A 19,042-nucleotide genomic window follows, 5' to 3' on the forward strand; every position below is an offset into this window, starting at 1 on the left:
TTTTCCTTTAAAATCTCCCATTGAAGACTATGAAAGTATAGTAGTAGTAAAAAAGAACACCCTAGCTACTACCACATGGTAGCATCCACCACAAGAAGGGCCACAAGACGGTCCACAGCGCTCCTCCCACACAGTTCCAAGAGAATTAGTGCCGCCTACCCTTTTGCTTTGGGTTGCCAGCGGCGGTGGGCCCGACCTGTCAGCCGCACCTTTCTCCCCAGGTGGGGCTCCTTTCGTCTTTCTTTTTCACTGTCTTCCACACTGCCTTTTCTCCACTGAGACGGGCAGACAGACGCACTCTCTCGCCGCCCGCCCCTAATCCCTCCTCCTTTTGTCGATTTTTGAACAATCAAAGCGCCCCACTCCGTTGATTTGTTCCTCCCCAGCAAAAGGGGCACCAGCATACGGATTACGGCGTGTGCTCATCCTCTTCTTCTAGCTTTGTGTTGCGCTGTTCCCACTTCCCAGACCCAGGAACCAGAGGAGGAGCCGCCACAAGCAGAGCCTTTCCCCGCTCGCAGTCGCTGGCAGCACCTCGGCGGAAACAATGGAGTGAAGGAAGGATACTACAGGCTGCCGCTGTGCTCCTCCTCTCCTCCTGCGCCTGGACTGGGATGAGGATCCGTCCGGTTTTGACCCCTTGATGCTCGAGTCGAGAGGGTGTCTGCTCAAGATCGACGGACCACCAGCAGCAGCAGCAGCTCAGGTTGCCTAGCTGCTTCTCTTCTTTGCTTGCCTCCGTGGGAGTGAGGTCTCGAGAGGGAACCCCATGGCGTCCGCCGCCGCGCTTCTCCTCCAGCTCCAGCTGCTGCTGCTCCTCTCGCTCTCCGCTGCTCAGCCTGGTGAGTCGCCCTTTCCTTCTCTTCTCGCGAGATTCTTGGGCCATGGAGGATTGGCGCACCTGCTTAGGTTAGAATCCATAGCCTTAGATGCCGAAAGAGTCCAGATTTCTAAGGAGATTTGCGCAGCGTATACATGTTCATGTACTAGTTGATAATTCATTCAGATTTCATCTTCTTGTGCAACACATTTATGCTATACTACTTGCTAAGTTATGTATGCTACTATTATACTTTCTAAGTTTAGGGGACGAGCAAATCCCAAATAAAAATAGCAAATTTGCTTGCGTGCAGGTTTCATCAGCTTGGATTGTGGGGGAGCTGATGATTACACAGATGGCATTGGCATCCAGTGGACTTCTGATGCCAAGCTGGTCTTCGGTGGGCAGGCCACAAACCTGCCGGTCCAAAACCAGCTCCAGAAACAATATTCAACTCTGAGGTATTTTCCAGCAGACACCAGCAAGTATTGCTACACGATGAATGTGAGGACCAGGACACGCTACCTCGTCAGAGCTAGCTTCCTCTACGGCAACTTCGACAACAGCAACGTATACCCCAAGTTTGATCTCTCCCTCGGAGCCACTCCCTGGTCCACGGTCATAATCGATGATGCCGACACGCCGGTTGTAGAGGAGGCGATTATCTTGGCTGCCGCTCCCACACTCAGTGTCTGCCTCTCCAATGCCAGCACAGGACAGCCGTTTATCTCTACACTCGAGCTTCGCCAGTTTAACGGTTCACTCTACTATACTGACTATGAGGCACAGTTCTTCCTTGCACTGTCTGCAAGGATAAATTTTGGTGCTGATGGCAATAAATCAGTCAGGTACTGTATACTACTCCCTCCATTCCAAATTACTTCCTCCGTCCCATAATATAAGAGCGTTTTTGGCACTACACTAGTACCAAAAACGCTCTTATATTATGGGACGGAGTGAGTATAAGATGTTCTGACTTTTTTCTGAATCAGATGTATATAGACGCGTTTAGTGTGTTTGGTCACTCATTTCAGTCCATATGTAGTCTATATTGAAATATCCAGAACATCTTATAATTCGGAATGGAGGTAGTACACGATATGAACATTGCCAATAGCTTCATATGAACATGTGTTTGTTCTTGCAATCTTCTGTCCTATACTTAGGTTTGCAGTTATATTGTACCACTAGAGTGTCTAACTGCGCCATACTGCCACAAAAAGTTCTTCCTTTTTTGGGAGGTTACATAACAAAGTTCTGATCGTGCTTCACTTAGTATCATGTGTTTTTAGTTTTGATATAAAATGCCTTGTTCAATAAAAATATATAGTTGAAGGGAGCTCTTCCTTTGAATTTCTCAGGTACCCTGATGATCCATTTGATAGAATATGGGAATCCGACTCTTTGAGGAGAGCGAATTACCTTGTTGATGTTGCTCCAGGGACTGAAAGAATAACAACCACAAAACCTGTATTCGTCGGTACTGAATTAGAACCACCTGAAAAGGTCATGCAAACAGCAGTGGTTGGCCAAAATGGATCCTTGAACTACCGGCTTGATTTGGAAGGGTTCCCGGGAAATGCATGGGCAGTCTCATATTTTGCAGAAATTGAAGATTTGGCCCCAGATGAAACTAGGAAATTTAAGTTAGTGGTTCCTGGCATGCCATTATTCAGTAAACCAACCGTTGACGTGGAGGAGAATGCGCAGGGGAAGTATCGTTTGTACCAACCAGGTTACACAAATGTGACACTTCCATTTGTTTTCTCTTTCGAGTTCAAGAAGACAAATGATTCTTCAAAGGGACCTATTTTGAATGCTATGGAAATTTACAAACATGTTCAGATTACCATGGGATCTCAAGATGGTAAGCACTTGTCCACATTGTTGTTATCATTTTTTTCCAGATCAAGCTAACTGTGTAGTCTCTCTCTGATGTGAAAAAAAATAATACTTTTTGACTAATTTAGTCGTTCCATTATATTGACAGCAAACACCATGTCTAGCTTGGCCTCACGGTATCCTCAAGCAGGTTGGGCGCAAGAGGGTGGCGATCCATGCTTACCAGTGTCATGGACCTGGGTGCAATGCAGTTCAGAAGCAGCACCCAGAGTTCTTTCGATGTATGATAAATTTAATCTGCAATTCTGCCTTCACTTTGGATTTATTGATTAATTCCTTGTTATAAAACCTAAGAATTGTCCCTCACAGCACAATGTCAGAGAAGAACATCACAGGAAGTATCCCTGAGGAGTTGACAAAGTTATCGGCATTGGTCGAGTTGTAAGCTCAGATAGTTCATTCTTTCCATCCTTTTTTTTTTTTGCTTTCTCTTGTCTGATCTACTTATTTCTGTAAATGCAGAAGACTCGATGGTAACTCATTTTCTGGTGGAATCCCTGATTTTAGTGGATGCAGAAATCTGCAGTATATGTGAGTTTGCAGTTCTTGTCATAGAGCAGCATTCTGCAGGATTTATTGAACTAATCCAACGTGGTTTTATATATATGCAGTCACCTTGAAAACAATCAGTTAAACGGCGCGTTGCCATCCTCTTTGGGAGAACTACCTAACCTCAAAGAGCTGTAAGTTCTTCATAATTTTGTGCACTTTGTTTATGCACCCCTTACTATGGAGAATAGAAGTTGATACAGTGGTCCAGACTGTCCTTCCTCTCTTTGTCTCCTGATGTTCTGTGCTCAATTTTTTGTCGATGCTATTAATTTTATCTTTCTGGAATAAATGCATTTGATCAAGAGTCTTTACAGAAACAGAACTTCTGCACTTACTGATTCCCAACCATTTGCAGGTATATTCAGAACAATAGGCTTTCCGGACATATTCCAAGGGCACTTTCCAAGAAGAGCATTATTTTCAAGTCAGTACTTTCTCTTTAGGCAGATGTAGCTAGCATATTTTAAATTAATTAATGTAGAATATTGTGCTTGAGAACACTACTGTGGCTGGACAAGCTTCACTTAACTTTGGTGACATATTGTGGTAACATACGTCGAGAGCAACAATGGTCCTTCAGGGCCAAGCGATAGTATTAGCCACAATGATATTGTTCTTTAGGATGTTCCTTCTGTTCTAATTTCTTACCTGCTGCAGCTCGTCAGGCAACAATCTTCAGGGGCCAAGTGATAGTATTAGCCACGGCACCATCATAATCATCGTATGTGCTGTGGTTGGGGCCATCTTGTTACTTGCGGTTGCTATTGGATGCTGTTTGTGTACACACAAGAGAAAGAAAAAACCTTCACGTGGTATGTGTTCTTTGGCTCAGTGGATGTTTCTGGTACTGTGTAAGAACATGCAGTGATTTATTTTTGCCATCTTGTAGAAACTGTTGTTCTTGCAGCACCAGCGAAAAAGCTAGGGTCATATTTCAGTGAAGTAGCTACAGAAACAGCGCACAGATTTGCTTTATCAGAAATTGAAGATGCTACTGACAAATTTGAGAGGAGGATCGGCTCTGGGGGGTTTGGCATAGTATACTACGGAAAGCTGGCAGATGGGAGAGAGATCGCAGTCAAGCTTCTCACAAATGACTCCTATCAGGGCATCCGAGAATTCTTGAATGAGGTCTGCTTCTGTTTTAGCCTTGTTTATGTTTCTACTCCAAGTGTAGCTCTATGGCAGTACATACCTTTTTCACCGTTGAAGAGATAAACACAGCACGTTTACTTGTTTCTGCTTTTAGTATGGCTTGGTAGATCGACGCCCTGTTGTGAAGCAAGAACCTGATATGTCGACCATGCTACTTTTTCTTAATCTAATGACCTGTTAATGTGCTGTGAGCATGTGACAATTTTTGCCTCAATTATACTTATAGTCTTAGCTTAGATCAGTCAGATGTAATCCTTCTCTATGTTTCTGCAATTTCGGTTCCTGGCGCTTGCCTTTTAAATATCCTTGCATTCTGTGTCTACACATCCCTCTTGTAGTCTGCTGTAAAGGTCTACTGAACATCCATGTCATGATATGGTTGCACCATTGCATGCAAGATGTACCATATGCTCATGCATTTCTTTCTTCCAGATGTGTCCTGATGAGTTAGCTGGCTTATTGTTTCAGGTGGCGTTGCTTTCGAGAATACATCACAGGAACTTGGTAACCTTCCTTGGTTACAGTCAACAAGACGGGAAGAACATACTTGTGTACGAGTTCATGCACAACGGAACACTAAAGGAGCACCTTCGTGGTGAGTGCCCTTAGCTGATGTTAATTTTGTTTGGTGGGATTAACAGCATACTATACTGTTGGCATATGCACATAATGTTTCTTTAGCGGCAAAACTTTGTCTGGGGAACTGTATTTAGGATCTTGTACAACATGTTTAGTTGGTTGACCTCAGACTTGTACTTGGATCAGCTTCTTTTTAAGGATAGATCAGCTTTTTGTTCTGTGTGGACAGGCCGCCAGGCCTGACATTGCTGATTTTTGCCCTTAAACCAAAAGTTGCCGTGAACCATTAAGAAATTCCAGTAGTACACAGAAAATTTAGTAAGTATCTGAATTTTGAGGTCTATTCTTCAGACTTGAGCCGAGGACCGACATGAACTGTTAGATTAATGTGCTCCTTACTCCATAGAATAGAATAACATATAAAATATTAAACCTCTGAATTCTGACGATGTTCACAGGAGGACCTAATGATGTGAAAATAACTAGCTGGGTTAAGCGCCTTGAGATAGCAGAAGATGCTGCGAAAGGTCTGTCTCAGTTTCCCTCCTACTCTTCTACTAGCATGCAATCTGAAGATTCTGAATCTCTCTTTTTTTGTCTTGAACATTGCAAATATCAGGTATAGAGTACCTCCATACGGGATGCTCTCCAACCATAATTCACAGAGATGTTAAGAGTAGCAACATTTTACTTGACAAGAATATGCGGGCAAAAGTCGCAGACTTCGGCCTATCAAAACCTGCAGTCGATGGGTCTCATGTATCAAGCATAGTTCGTGGGACGGTTGGGTATCTTGATCCAGAGTAAGACCATCTTTCCTGAGCTCATAGTGTTTGTTTTCTTTGCCATGGTTTAGTGATTTGTAGTGTTTGCTATCCTGGTAGCATCTGAGGTATAGTTTTCATTTTCTTCTTTTGATGGCGAGTAGGTACTACATCTCCCAGCAGCTAACTGAGAAGAGTGACATATACAGTTTTGGTGTCATCCTACTTGAGCTAATCTCTGGCCACGAGCCGATCTCTAGTGACAACTTTGGGCTCAACTGCCGTAACATTGTGGCGTGGGTAAGTATCTGGCGATCTGTTAGCTTTCTGCGTTTGGTTTAAGCTGATATTGATGAGCAATGCTGCCGATGAATGAACTGGAATTGGCAGGCTAGGTCGCACATTGAGAGTGGGAACATTGACGCCATCATTGACGCATCACTGGATACCGGCTACGACCTGCAGTCGGTGTGGAAGATCGCGGAGGTGGGCATCATGTGCGTGAAGCCAAAGGGCGCGCAGAGGCCGACCATCTCCGAGGTGCTCAAAGAGATCCAGGACGCCATCGCCATCGAGGTGCAGCGGGAGGCGCCCCAAGTCCAGCAGCTCATGTCCAAGAGGTCCATGGGTTCTGTCTCGATCAACACCGACAACAGTGTGGATTTGGAGCAGAATGCGTCGTTTGATGAAATGCTCATGCGGCCGGGCCTCAGATAGAATCAGGATTCACCAAAGTCGCTTTTCGTGTAAGCAAGGAGGAGAGGTTCATGTGTTAGTTAGGCTTTCTGTTTGCTGGTAATTATTTGAAAGCTGTGGATGACATTAGTTTAGCTTGGAAGTACAAACTGGGAATTTGATGGTGAAAGACTGGTGATCTGGAACTGTTGTTTTATTTGTTTTTGTGCTTCAGATTGGTTCCGAACTTTTAAGATGTCAGGTGGGCGCCAAGGAGATGGGGCAAATAGAAAACGTGACAGTATGGGGGTTTGCAATCAAAATCACACGCCAAATAAGATGCAGCTGCCGGATTCAATTTCATAACGGCCGAGGAATGTTCATCTCAAAACTAACAGAACCACGTCTGATCAATCGTTATCATTACTAATAAGATGATACAAAAGCTTGCTTGAGAAGAGCACGTAATAGCTAGTAACAAACACCAAATGTAGTCAAAAACTTTCTTCAGTCTGAAGCCAAACAATTGTCAGTTGAACTATAGATGATTGTCACATTTGCTTTCAAGTTTTTGGTTCAACAAACCCCACACCAAAACATGAGCTTTCTATGCACCACAAGACCTACCAGCGGCAAGTTACAAATCATGTACAAAGGAGTCTCTCGATTCCCCAAGGCAAGAAAACATTTACACAGCTACAATGGCGAAATAGAACAGACGCTAAATGGTGTCTCTCTTCTCAAGCCAGCTTCCATCGCACCCAAACCATATGTATCAATATACTTCAAGGACCACCTGTTTCATGTATGACTTCGCCTAGAAAGGATCCTGATGACCAAGCAAAGGAACAAGCAGCGGTCATTAATGTGCCGGCACATCCAGCAATGTCCACAACACTACACAAAGCAAGATTATAATCACACAAGGACAAAAGGGGACACACACACGTATATATCAAATTAGTGGATAAAATGATGGAAACACATACCTTGTGCTTGGAAGATCTAGTTCAAACTCAGGATCGTGTCAGCCCATTTGCATCAACTGCCTTTCAGAAGAACTTTCACGTACCAGCTCATAAGCACAACCATTAGACAAGCACTGTGCAACCAGTTACTTTCAGAACAAGAGACACGCCCAAAATAGACGCGGAGAGGTCAATATTCACCTTCAAAGACAATTAAAGTCCAAAGGTTCTGTTATACTCATTTGAACCCAGCATGTGAAAGTTGTTAGCTTCAGTTGGATATAACATCCTCGACATGTCCGACATGGGAACATTATTCCCCTGTCTCAAATCACTCCAGCCATCCCAGTGACCATTTGCAAGCTGTGAGTTTCTAGGTTGTTGGAGTGACATCTGTGCATAAGGGGATAGAGAACCATGGTTCTGTGGCAGAAGTCGGGATGCCAGATAATTATCATTCTGAATAGGGTTGAATGCATCTTGAACATGGTCAGTATATCTGAGGTTTTGATGAGAGGGCATGCTCTGCTGCATGAGTAGTTGAAGTCTTGGATCATTATTTGATGTCTGCAATTGTGCTGGAAAAGGAGCGTTTTTCAAATCCAACCCTGAATCACTAACTCCTGGCATCCGCCCTTTGCCCACGGCCAATATAGCAGGATCAATAAATTCTATGTCACTCGTGTGTCTAGATATCTGAGGTTGATACTGATTGGTGTGGCTACCAAAAAGATTATCAAGTAGACGAGTTTCTGCCAAGCATCACAAATGTATGAGAAACTGAAATTATGATTGGTTTTGGAGAAGTAAAAGGGATAGGGGAAGTAAACAAACCTGAGAATGTGGAGCCATATGCCTGGTTAGACCCATTCTGGGATGAAAACCCAGCAGAAAACGCAGAAGAAAACCCAGGAGGGATATTGTTAGACCCATCCTGGGATGAAAATCCAGAATTAAATCCGCGAGACGGGTTCGACCCAGCCTGAGATGAAAATCCGTGAGGGGGATTAGATCCAGCCTGAGATGAAAATCCATGAGGGGGATTAGATCCAGCCTGAGATGGAAATCCATGAGGATATCCATGAGGGTGATTCAACATATCCTGAGATGAGAATCCTGAAGAAAATCCAGGTGGGGGATTCAACCCGTCCTGAGATGAAAATCCAGGAGGCGGGACTCTAGCTGGTGCCGCGAATCCAGGAGGTGCAGATATTTTAGACCTTGAAGACCCTGGGAATGAAACACATCAGCAACGAGCCATTGCACATACAAATATAATATATGGTATTGCCAATAATCAATAACCTATTTACATGAGTTGCAAGGTTTACCCATGCTCAATGAAAAATACTGCAGTGCACATTGTATATTCCTTTAATATGCAAGTGACAACACTTGAAATAAATCAAAATATAAATCTATTAGAAAGAACTTCCAACTGCGGCACAAAAATACGTGAAATACAGAACGCGCAAGTATCATACTCACCAGCAGTTGCTATATCTGACATGGCAAGAGGATTGCTCTTTGAAAAATCTTCCTCCAGCGATTGGAATGCAACACCATTCTGATAGCTGTTGCCATGAGAATTCTGGGATAGCAAGCTAAAATTCTGATCACTGCCACAATTTCTGAAAGATGAATCTTGGAAGTTCCGTTGGTTATCCTGTCTAGCAAACGAAAATCTAGACTCATTACTGGTGCCTTTTGATTTCCATGAAGGTGCGTTGAAAAGTGCATCGTTCTTTTCAGATTCATTAAGCATCTTAACAAAATTGTTCGCAGTTGAATATGACTCATCCCATGGATCAAACTCAAAAGACAATATATCAGAAATTATGCTGCCCTCGTCTTTATTTCCACTTACAGCGTTGCCAAAACTGCCTATGTTATCATTTCTTGCTGCATCCAGTGCTCTATGCTGGTGGTTTCGCATACCAGAATGTTCAGAAACCATATCAGGTGTATACATAGGTCCTAGCCCCTCTCGACGTCCATTCAACATGGTAGAAGCATTGTCAGTTGAAGATAACCTGGTTTGCAGCATGGTGCCAGAAGTTCTACCATCACTTGTCGAAGTAGGGTTAATTTCTTTATCACTCCACAAAGAAATATGTGATGTGTTAGCAGTGGCATGGGGTTTATCAGTGGCCACAGAAGAATTCCATATGTCATTCAAAGGAGAAGCCACACGACAACTTTGCAGCTCTGAGCTCCAGTCAAGATGCTTATCAGAACTAGATTGACAAGAAAGTACAGGGTCCTTATTTTCTGATGATGAAAGCCCAGCAAGCTTCAAATGAGATTGTTCCTTCTTCAAACTTTGACTCAAAGGCACCACGACGGAAGTGTTGGGAACTGCACCCAGCTGTTGGCTTTCTGCCATACTATGAACTGTATCTTTGCTATCTAAAGTTACTGAAGTTACCCCAACAGACAACTTCTCGACTTCTGTGTACCCAGGTCTACTCTCACCATCATCCCTCTTTAAAACAGAACCAGATATTGCTGAATGTGGCACACAATCTGCAAGATTTTGCTTGGAACTGTTTACGGCTTCGCCATTCTTTGGTGATGTTGATGACTTAGACCCAATCTGGCCCGGTTCCGTTGGTTTTGAGGATGCTGAAGGAATAAACTTTCCATTTACAACTTGCTTTTCCTCACTTCCTTTTGAAGTCTCATCTGATGCTACAACTTCATCATCATTCCAGGCTGAAGGTATTGTAGAAAAGTCTATGTCCAACGAAGACTCCAGTGATGTCACGGCTTGGGTTTCCTTTGCAATACCAGGTCTATATGGCTTCAAGGTTTTAGACAAACTATCTCGTTCTGATACTTGCCGTCCTTCAGTCATTTTCAGTACTGTGCTTGTATCATCATTCCATGAAGAAGGTAGTCTTGAATTCGAAATCATAGAAGAACTTGAAAGTGAATTACTATGCGCCTCTGATTTTGATTTACTAAGAGATTGCGAGGACGCCACCTCAGTCGCGGTTGTCCTTGTGTTCAAATCACGATGCCCCCTGTACACACCCAAATTTAGCAATACATTGCATTTTAAATGTGGCAGAACAGTCTAGGGAGGAAGCATACCATGAAGTAGCTGGTGGAAGCGTGGACCTCCCTGAACTACTGTTTGGAGGTGAAAGTCTTGACTGGCCTGTGGTATTCTGCACAGAAAAAGAAGGCCATTAGTGTAGCAACATAGTGTAAACCAACAAAAACAGAATTATCAACAAAAGATCTAGGTAGGAAAGCAGAACGAAATCAAGAAAAAATATGTTCTAATGGTCCAATATTAAAACATACAGTTGTTCCATTCTTGATTGTATGTTTGGCTGAAACCACCGCACTGTAAGAGAAGTCCTCTGCTGGAGGAGGCAATACAGTTCCTGCACGTCTTTGGGAAACACTAGACGCCATTTGAGGAACCCTACTCCTGATAGAAATATCAGAGAATGAGTTGAAACGACAACTGAATCTACTAATTTAGTTAATTATGTCTAACTGAGACAAGAGCTCATATGAAACCAAACTACCAAAAGTAAGTAGTAGTACAACATTAGACATCCAAATCCAAATCCAACGAAAGGCAAAACTTCCTACTAGGCCATTAGTGTAGGGAGACGCCGAACATTAGACCAGGAGCTTCTTCTAAAATAAAGAGAAAAATATATATAGCAAGAATGCAAAATTGCAAATAAAATAAAATATATATAAGCATTATATAGGCCAGGATTTGCATGCTTAGAGCAAAACAAATGGAGCAAGCAGAACAAGAACTGTGGTTCCACATTGCAAGTTAAAAGGAAGTCAAGTGTTACCTGGTATATGCTGAGATTATCTCATCTTTAGTGAAACTATCCTCCTGACTGCCTACGTCATGCAAATAGAGACAATCTGGATTCCCACATGTCTGAGAAAAAAATGGCGAAGCACTGAGAAAGATAGCAATAGGTAGAGTACTGGTAAAAGCTGTCAGAATGAAGCATCAATTGTACCATGTTCCGCAGCCATGCATGGCAATATTTCGTGGTGCCAAAGCATGCTCTGCAACAATAGAAAACCATTAGAATAACAATATTGTGCAAAACTGCTAGAGATGGGACAAGGTATAAGGCTAACCTTAGCACTTTCCCTTCCAAGACAAAATTGTGTACAGCCTGAATACACCGGATGGCCTCTTCTTCTTTGGCATAAGTAATATATCTGAACACATATCACAGTAATAAGTAATAACTAATGAGCCAGCATTTGAACACATCTAATGGTGCCCACAATTATGGAGAGAATAGGAACCATACATCTGTATTGGTTTTCCATTAAGAGTGAGCTACTAAATAGCTCTGGGTAGACATGATGGACACAGTCCACCAGAGTTTTCACTCGTGGGTCTCCTTATTTTCAGGAAAACTGATGTTTCCTTTAAGCCTTTTTTTGTTTCTAAGAGTTATTAGATATATAAACTGAATAAAGGTGTACTTCATTCAACAGCCTCAAGTTATTCCAAAGTCCACGTTTTCCATATTTTTAAAATCATTAGGACCATATGACTAGGTACATCAAGCCAGTGCTATATGACTCCTGAGAGAAACATGGAGTACCCAAAAACAAACATGAAACTTTGTACTCACCGAAGAACTACAATCTACCCTGAGGAAACTGGTAGTTTCAGAAGCAATAACTGAACTGGCATCAGTAAACATGGGAAATGTCTCATCCAAAATAATTTGGTCAGTAAATTCATGCCAAGACTGAAACAGGCACTTCTATATTTATTATAAAAGATTACTGGATTTTATGACACTAGACAGCTACATCTTTCATGTGGCCTATAAAGCTATCAAATGTTCTTTACACATGCTATAATATTCTAGCAGCCCTCAGTCAAAATTCAGATTAGATTAGCCTGAAATTGACAGGGTTGTATCAAGGACATGTCATGTTAGAATCGGCAATTATTTTAGCCTATAAAGCTATCAAATATTCTTTACACATGCTATAAAATTCTAGCAGCCCTCGGTCAAAATTTAGATTAGATTAGCCTGAAATTGACGGGGTTGTATCAAGGACATGTCATGTTAGAATCGGCAATTATTTTAACTTACTTTTGATGGAAAACCACCTAATACGCAACCAAACTCCCACTTTACTTTCTGAGTCGCATATGAAAAATTATATGGCTCAGGCAGGTATTAAAGGCTACAGGCACCATATAGTACACAAAGATAGGATAGTAGTCACTCGATATATCAATGTGATTGTAGCATCGGACAATACGTATGCATATTGAAAAGATCATCAGTGTTGTTTGTAGACATACACGCTGATACCGTTGTTTGTTGCTGTCTGCTGGGAAGGAGCCCCAGTTGGACGAGAAACTGAAACCTTCAAAACTTTTCCATACTGACCAAAGTATTCCCTGCGCTCAAGTACCTAAAAAACAAAGGATAATAGTAACATTGGCGTCAGAGCTACAATTTACAGTGTCACTCGGCATAACAGAATCTAAATCTTCTCTAAGAAAAAAGAATCCAGATGCAAGGAAAGAATAGTGTTCTCACACTCTCATTGCATAAATTTGCAGGTAGGCCAATTATGTAGACCAGGTTTCTCTGGATAACTCTGACACTAGCCAGATGCTTCTTAGCTTCCACAGTCAGTGTCTTTGACTTAACCTTTTGGGTCTTCTGCTTCTTGTCTGTATTTTTATCTGCTACCGTTCTGTATCCATGGAATGAACGTAAGTTGCAAGGCTATCATCGTGATACATGAGGAAAGAGTTTGCGCGTGCTGACTAATCCAGAAAAGGAATCTCCGGTTGATGGCGTAAGCATGGCAGCCCTCGGAGGCAGAGAATGCATATAAAGTGAAAGTTCAAGACGGGGATTACCTGTCACACGTGGCAGCCATCTTAACAATCCTGTCCTTGTCATAGCGTGTGCGGCAGGCAGGGCAGCGCCCCTCTGTGTCCTCTTTCTCAGCCATGTCAATGATGTGGTGCCAGCACCAGACACAAATCTATATACACAAACAAAAGAATGAAAGAGCGTCCTGGTTGTTGCGCAGGCAGGGCAGGGTGGGAGTCACTGATGAGGATAGTACCTCGTAGCCACATTTGCAGGGCTTGAGTTGCTGGTCAGTGATGTCCATCTCCTCGGCGCAGAGCGGGCAGGTGCGGTCTCCGTCATCGCTCATCGTCATCCTGCGGTTCCAGCATGGGGAGAACCCACAGAAACGTCAAATTTCCAAGAGGACCAAAAACAAAATCCATATAGCGACAATCCCATAGCTACAGGAAGCCTGAGATCTCGAATATTCACATAAACCGAACGCGTGGGTAAGGTCAATCTGCGGGATTCTAACAAATCGGCCCTCCAGTCTATCCGCAAAGCCGTCTAGGGTCCGAAATTCCGAGCTGGATTGCATCGGATTGCACATCAAATTAATAAACGCAGGGGCGGCCTAAATTTCCGATCGGATTGAACCAAATCTGCGGGGAAGATTATGGGGGAATCGCAGGGGAGGAGGGATCAGGCGAACTCACATTGGAGGTGGATCCGATTGGGCGGCGCGAGAGGCGAAACCCTAGAGGGGATTGACTGGTCGAGGTCTGGTGGCGGAGGCGGTGGCGGGGCTCTCTCTGATCGAATCAAGCGAACGAGGGAGAGGGGGGGATTGGTGGTGGGCGATGGGTGGTGGATTGGGAGCGAAAAGGTTGGACTTTCGGTGGAGGAAGAGGGAAGTTGAGTCGATGTGTATGTATGTATGTGCTGCGTCGGGCTTGTGTTGGGGAAGGGAAGGGAACACGAAGGAAGGCAAGGAAGGAGATGGCGACGCAAAGCATAGGTAGGGCGGAGAAGGGATTGCCGCACCGCGCACCACCACTCGCTCCCTGGATCGCCTCCTCCTGTGCCCTACCATGTGCCCGCTTCCTTGCCTTCTTTAGGTCTTCCTTTGATTCTCTCCCATTCCCATGATTCAAACCGAAACATAGAAATAGAACTAGATCATGCAGATTGGATGCCATGGTATGTTGAACCTGCAATCGAAGTCATTTTGTTGCAAACGTCCCATGCGTTATGTAAAGAATTAGGTGTTTATTATAGTTTTCAACATAAACAAACGAAAACAACGCATTGGCGGGTATCCATTTAATTTGTTGTTTCCGACCGATCTTCGCGTCAAATGATAGTTTTCGGCTTCCAGTGCCTTTTCTTATATTTGTCGCCCTCCAATGGGTGATTGGTTATATCGGTTTTTCTCTCGGTTGACTAATTGATGATGTCGCTACGAGGTCGAGGCCGGCGAATATTGGTTGCGTCGATGCTATTGAAATTATCATATTTATATTTATATTCCTTTCGCTTCATCAGTTTCTTCATCGAACCTTGTGTTTGTGTGTGTCACCGCCTTCGTGGTTGCTTGACGCCAGAGAGAATTGGATTGATGGACATTCGAGATATGGAATCCTTTAACATTTTCTTTCTTGTGGACTTTTCTTTCCCTCTTTACCTCTGGCCTCTTCTCTACAACTTATGCATATTGGGTCTAATGGATTTTCTAGAACCGGAACATAATGAGTTTTCTTTCTCCTAGATTTTCATTAAGAAGAAAAGAATTGCTCAGTTAATTGGAGAAAAACCGAGCGAAAACCAGATTACTTGGTTAATTATGGAGAACCGGGCGAAAACCATCACAACCGCTGAGAGACACACATAAGATACCCACGCACACCGCGCCAACGCGGGCCTCGTCGAGACAGCACGCAGGCGTCATCATCATCACTCCTCCCCTAGAAATGTCATTGCCATCCCTAAACCCTAAGCAAATGACTCCAACTTCGCTGTAGGTGATCGTCAACCCAACCCACACTAAAGAGGTTGTGTGGAGATGCATGAAAATCCGTGCCAAAACTCAGCCACCTGCGACTAGGCAGCACGGCTCCGACTCTGAAGGAGAACCATGAATAAGAACTAGGCACGGCTGGCACCGCAGAAGATCATCTAACGAACCACCAGTTGCCCGTCATCGTATGCCACCAGGCCCCGCCACCGCAGCTTCGACTTCGCAGCAACAAACCAGCTGAGGCAATTCTGTAGACACGTCGGAGAAGAGACTGAGTACCTCAACCATAGTCACGGCTCCAACATTGCTCTCCCCATCATCGTTGCCACAGAAACCTCAACGCCAAAACCATTGTCATCCGCTGATCCCGCTCGCCAATACCCAGCTCCAAAGAAGAAGCCCCCAAGGGGGGATACAACACCAAGGCATTGCCATCGTCCGATCAAACAAGATCAAGGGTTTCCCCCGGTGTTTGTAGTGATCCGTGCGGAAGGGGTGCGGCAACAATACAGCGATGCCTCCAAGAAGGTACGCGACGGCTATGGCCACCGCCAGCGTTGGTCATGGCCACGACCATGATAGGGTTTTCACCCAAGCACCCGACACCACCTCATCTGCACATCATCTCACGACGACGCCTGATGGTGTCCTGGATCAGGGGGTGCCAACCTAGTCAGCCCATGTTCCTCGGTCTGGGTTGATGGGCCCTCATTCTTCTCAAGATGGACTCCGGAAGCTGCACGCTAGAGGCAAGATCGAGACTGCATCTACCGAAGACTTGCCGTGTACTCCAAGACTTCTCCTGCCGCCTTCGAGCTAAGATACCGACCTTGTAACCCTAGGTACCCTAACTGGCGTGTATATAAGCCATTGGGTTTAGCTTGTAGAGGGGACATCAACACAATCTCATTCCCCTAGCCATAGAGTTAGGACACATCTGACGATCTCGAGGTAGATCAACTCTGTACTTGATACATCTCCATCAATATAAACAAGAGCGGGACATAGGGTTTTACCTGCATTAAGAGGGCCCGAACCTTGGTAAACATCGTCTCCTTGTTCTTGTTACCATTTGTCCAAGATCCACAGCTCAGGACCCCCTACCCCGAGGTCTGCCGGTTTTCACACTAACACTGGTGCTTTTATTGAGAATTACACTATGAGATTGACAGAAGGATCGATGGGGTCCTCGTTTAATGACTCCAAACTCACGGGCATGATTCCCATGACCGGAGCTCCTGTCACGAAAATGCATTTCCTGCTTCACGAGCTTGAGGTGACCCATGACCCCTCTCTCGCCCCTACCGAACCCTCCTTCGAGGATGAAAGGCTGAGGAACTTTTTAGAAAGCGACTCAGATAGCGGCTGGCAAGAGGTAGTCGACGAAAATGATATCTGAATCAGATCGGCCGAGCCGGCGGCCACAAACTTGACACGGGATGAGGATGTTAGGGCTTCGGGTCCGCGGTCCCTAGAGATCGAAACTCACCCGCCCACCTCCCACATCGAGTATCACCCTGATCACTCAGGCCCTCCAGATGTCTGGGATCTGGCTTACGTACAAAAATTCCCCGACGAGACAATCAAACAGTTCTGGGCAGGTTCTTATCTGCCAAAAAACAAGATACCAAACTACCAAGACTCGAATATCATAACAGCCTTCCAACGCGGATGCAAGGATAAAGGCGTTTCGAATGCCCTCGCTCGCCGTTGCGTCCAGACACTCCTAGAATTGTCCGATTGGGTGTCCAGATTTTGCACCATCGAAGATGCTTGGCTAGCCGGGGAAAGCACAGATTCAATTTGTGAACACAATTCAAAATGCGACAGACCCGCACCTCGGCGCAAGTCCATTAAGAGAAATGAACCAGCTGAGCGGACCTTGGAAGAAGAAAAAAACCTCTGGCCACCCCGAGACTACCCTTGATGGCCTCCTAGATAAATCATGCCCAATACATGTTATTCTGCTTAATTTCTGCCCAACTCACAGCCTTCACAACTGCTAGGTGGTGAGGCAAGTGGCCAAAGGAGGGCCCGCCCTTTTGGCAGGCACCCCAAGCTACATAGAATAGTCCTAGGACGAAGACGAGGTCATGATGATTTATGAGACCTTCGCGTCCAACAACCAGCGCAAACCAGCCCTGTGGGAAATCAATTCTATCCGACAGGTGCCAACTCGGGGCGCGTGGATAGACACGTCGATCACCTTCGATCATAAAGATCAGCCGAGGTCAACCCCGAACAGGTGCCCCACCGCGTTGGTACTCAACCCAATTGTGGGAAGCTGCCAGCTTCGGAAGGTACTTATGGACAGAGGCAGCAGCTTAAATCTGATATATGCAGGCACTCTGGACAAAATGCACATCGATAAATCACGCATAGAACGGAGTGGTACCACCTTTAAAGGTATAATACCCGGGCGAGAAGCACGCTGCAGCAGAAAAATAACCCTGGATGTGGTCTTCGGAACACCAGACAATTACTGCTCCGAAGAGGTTACGTTCCACATCGCCCCTTTTAAGAGTGGATATCATGCCCTCCTGGGACGGGACCCCTTCTTTAAATTCCAAGAAGTGCCGCATTACGGCTACATGAAGCTCAAACTGTCGGGCCCAAACGGGACCATTACTATCTCAAGCGACCCCGAAAGAGCACTCAAAGCCGAGAATAAAACGACGTCGCTCGCCCTCGAATCCTTGTCCAAAGCCCTCGCGGTTGAGGATCTGATCACACTACGTGCCGAAGTCGATCGAGATGATGTCATCCTCGATAAACGGTTGAAGTCTACTTCATTCAAGCCGGTTGACGAAATAGTCAAGTTCCAAGTACGCCCCACGGACTCAGCTAAAACGGCGTCCATTGGGGCAAACCTCGATACGGAGATTGGCGGTGCTCTACGCAATTTCCTAAGGGAAACCTGGGATATATTCGCCTAGCACCCTTCGGACATGCCAGGGATACCCCGCAGACTCGTAGAACACAGCCTAAACGTATTAAAGGGCTACACTACAAAAAAAGACACATCCGTGACATTATGGCCCGAACGAAAAAAAATCGGTCATGCTTATGACACTTCTATGACGATAATTGTGACAAAAACACATATCATCATAGATGTGGTGGGCTCCTACTTCTATGACGAAAAACCATGACAGAAATTGGGCTTTTCGTCCTCGGCAGGCCAGAGACGCACCTGCATGTCATTCTTTGGGTCATCCATGACGGGAAATCATGGTAGAAGCGAGAGGGAGGAAAATATCGGGGAGTTCCCAGTTACCATGGGTGGTCGGGGCTGAGCGATGCACTGTGGTTTGCGCATTTCTCTCATACGCGTGTGTGTGGAAGGTGTTGGAGCGAGGCGTTCGCTTACTGAACCCGAGCGATTGCACTAGCTACATTACTGAACTCGAGCGATCGATCCCTTGGCTGTTAACTGAACCGGAGCGATTCCTTCGCTGCTGACTGAACCCGAGCAATTCCTTCGCTACTGCTGCTAACTGAACCCGAGTGATCGGTTGCTAGCTGCTGCTGCTTACTGAAGCCGATCGAACCCCCGTGCGAAATGTAGCTAGCCGGTGTTGGGTTGCCTCTCAATGAATAGTGACCGTTGCTACCGTGCATGCATGATACGTCTCCAACGTATCTATAATTTATGAAGTATTCATGCTGTTATATTATCATTCTTGGATGTTTTACAATCATTTTATAGCAACTTTATATCATTTTTTGGGACTAACCTATTAACAAAGTGCCCAGTGCCAGTTGTTGTTTTTTGC

The 19,042-nt window shown here is 44.8% G+C and overlaps 2 protein-coding genes across 3 annotated transcripts; one reads left to right on the forward strand and one right to left on the reverse strand.

The window, feature by feature from the left end:
- The first annotated feature begins 272 nt into the window (after nucleotides 1–272).
- Nucleotides 273–6,664, forward strand: LOC109760608 (probable LRR receptor-like serine/threonine-protein kinase At1g67720). The gene is made up of 15 exons (XM_020319417.4): nucleotides 273–842; nucleotides 1,134–1,668; nucleotides 2,182–2,687; nucleotides 2,811–2,943; nucleotides 3,032–3,103; nucleotides 3,185–3,253; nucleotides 3,334–3,405; nucleotides 3,630–3,698; nucleotides 3,932–4,086; nucleotides 4,164–4,405; nucleotides 4,898–5,024; nucleotides 5,467–5,535; nucleotides 5,628–5,811; nucleotides 5,937–6,072; nucleotides 6,163–6,664. The coding sequence occupies exons 1-15, from the start codon at nucleotides 770–772 to the stop codon at nucleotides 6,487–6,489; spliced, it is 2,769 nt and encodes a 922-aa protein (XP_020175006.1). The 5' UTR covers nucleotides 273–769; the 3' UTR covers nucleotides 6,490–6,664.
- A 274-nt stretch (nucleotides 6,665–6,938) lies between these two features.
- On the reverse strand, nucleotides 6,939–14,344 carry LOC109760609 (uncharacterized). 2 transcript variants are annotated; one of them, XM_020319418.4, is made up of 14 exons: nucleotides 13,966–14,344; nucleotides 13,524–13,623; nucleotides 13,312–13,439; nucleotides 12,983–13,142; nucleotides 12,742–12,854; nucleotides 11,544–11,627; nucleotides 11,420–11,468; nucleotides 11,243–11,334; nucleotides 10,728–10,857; nucleotides 10,512–10,588; nucleotides 8,904–10,441; nucleotides 8,250–8,645; nucleotides 7,437–8,167; nucleotides 6,939–7,276 (listed from the first exon to the last, which is right to left on the reverse strand). In XM_020319418.4, coding segments are annotated over exons 1-13 (3,408 nt in total). In that variant the 5' UTR covers nucleotides 13,968–14,344; the 3' UTR covers nucleotides 6,939–7,276; nucleotides 7,437–7,628. The 2 variants fall into 2 exon arrangements, with proteins under 2 accessions (XP_020175007.1, XP_020175008.1); XM_020319419.4 differs by having other exon boundaries at nucleotides 6,939–7,344.
- Between the last annotated feature and the right edge of the window lie 4,698 nt (nucleotides 14,345–19,042).

The sequence above is a fragment of the Aegilops tauschii genome, chromosome 5 (genome assembly GCF_002575655.3).
Source record: "Aegilops tauschii subsp. strangulata cultivar AL8/78 chromosome 5, Aet v6.0, whole genome shotgun sequence".
NCBI lineage: Eukaryota > Viridiplantae > Streptophyta > Magnoliopsida > Poales > Poaceae > Aegilops > Aegilops tauschii.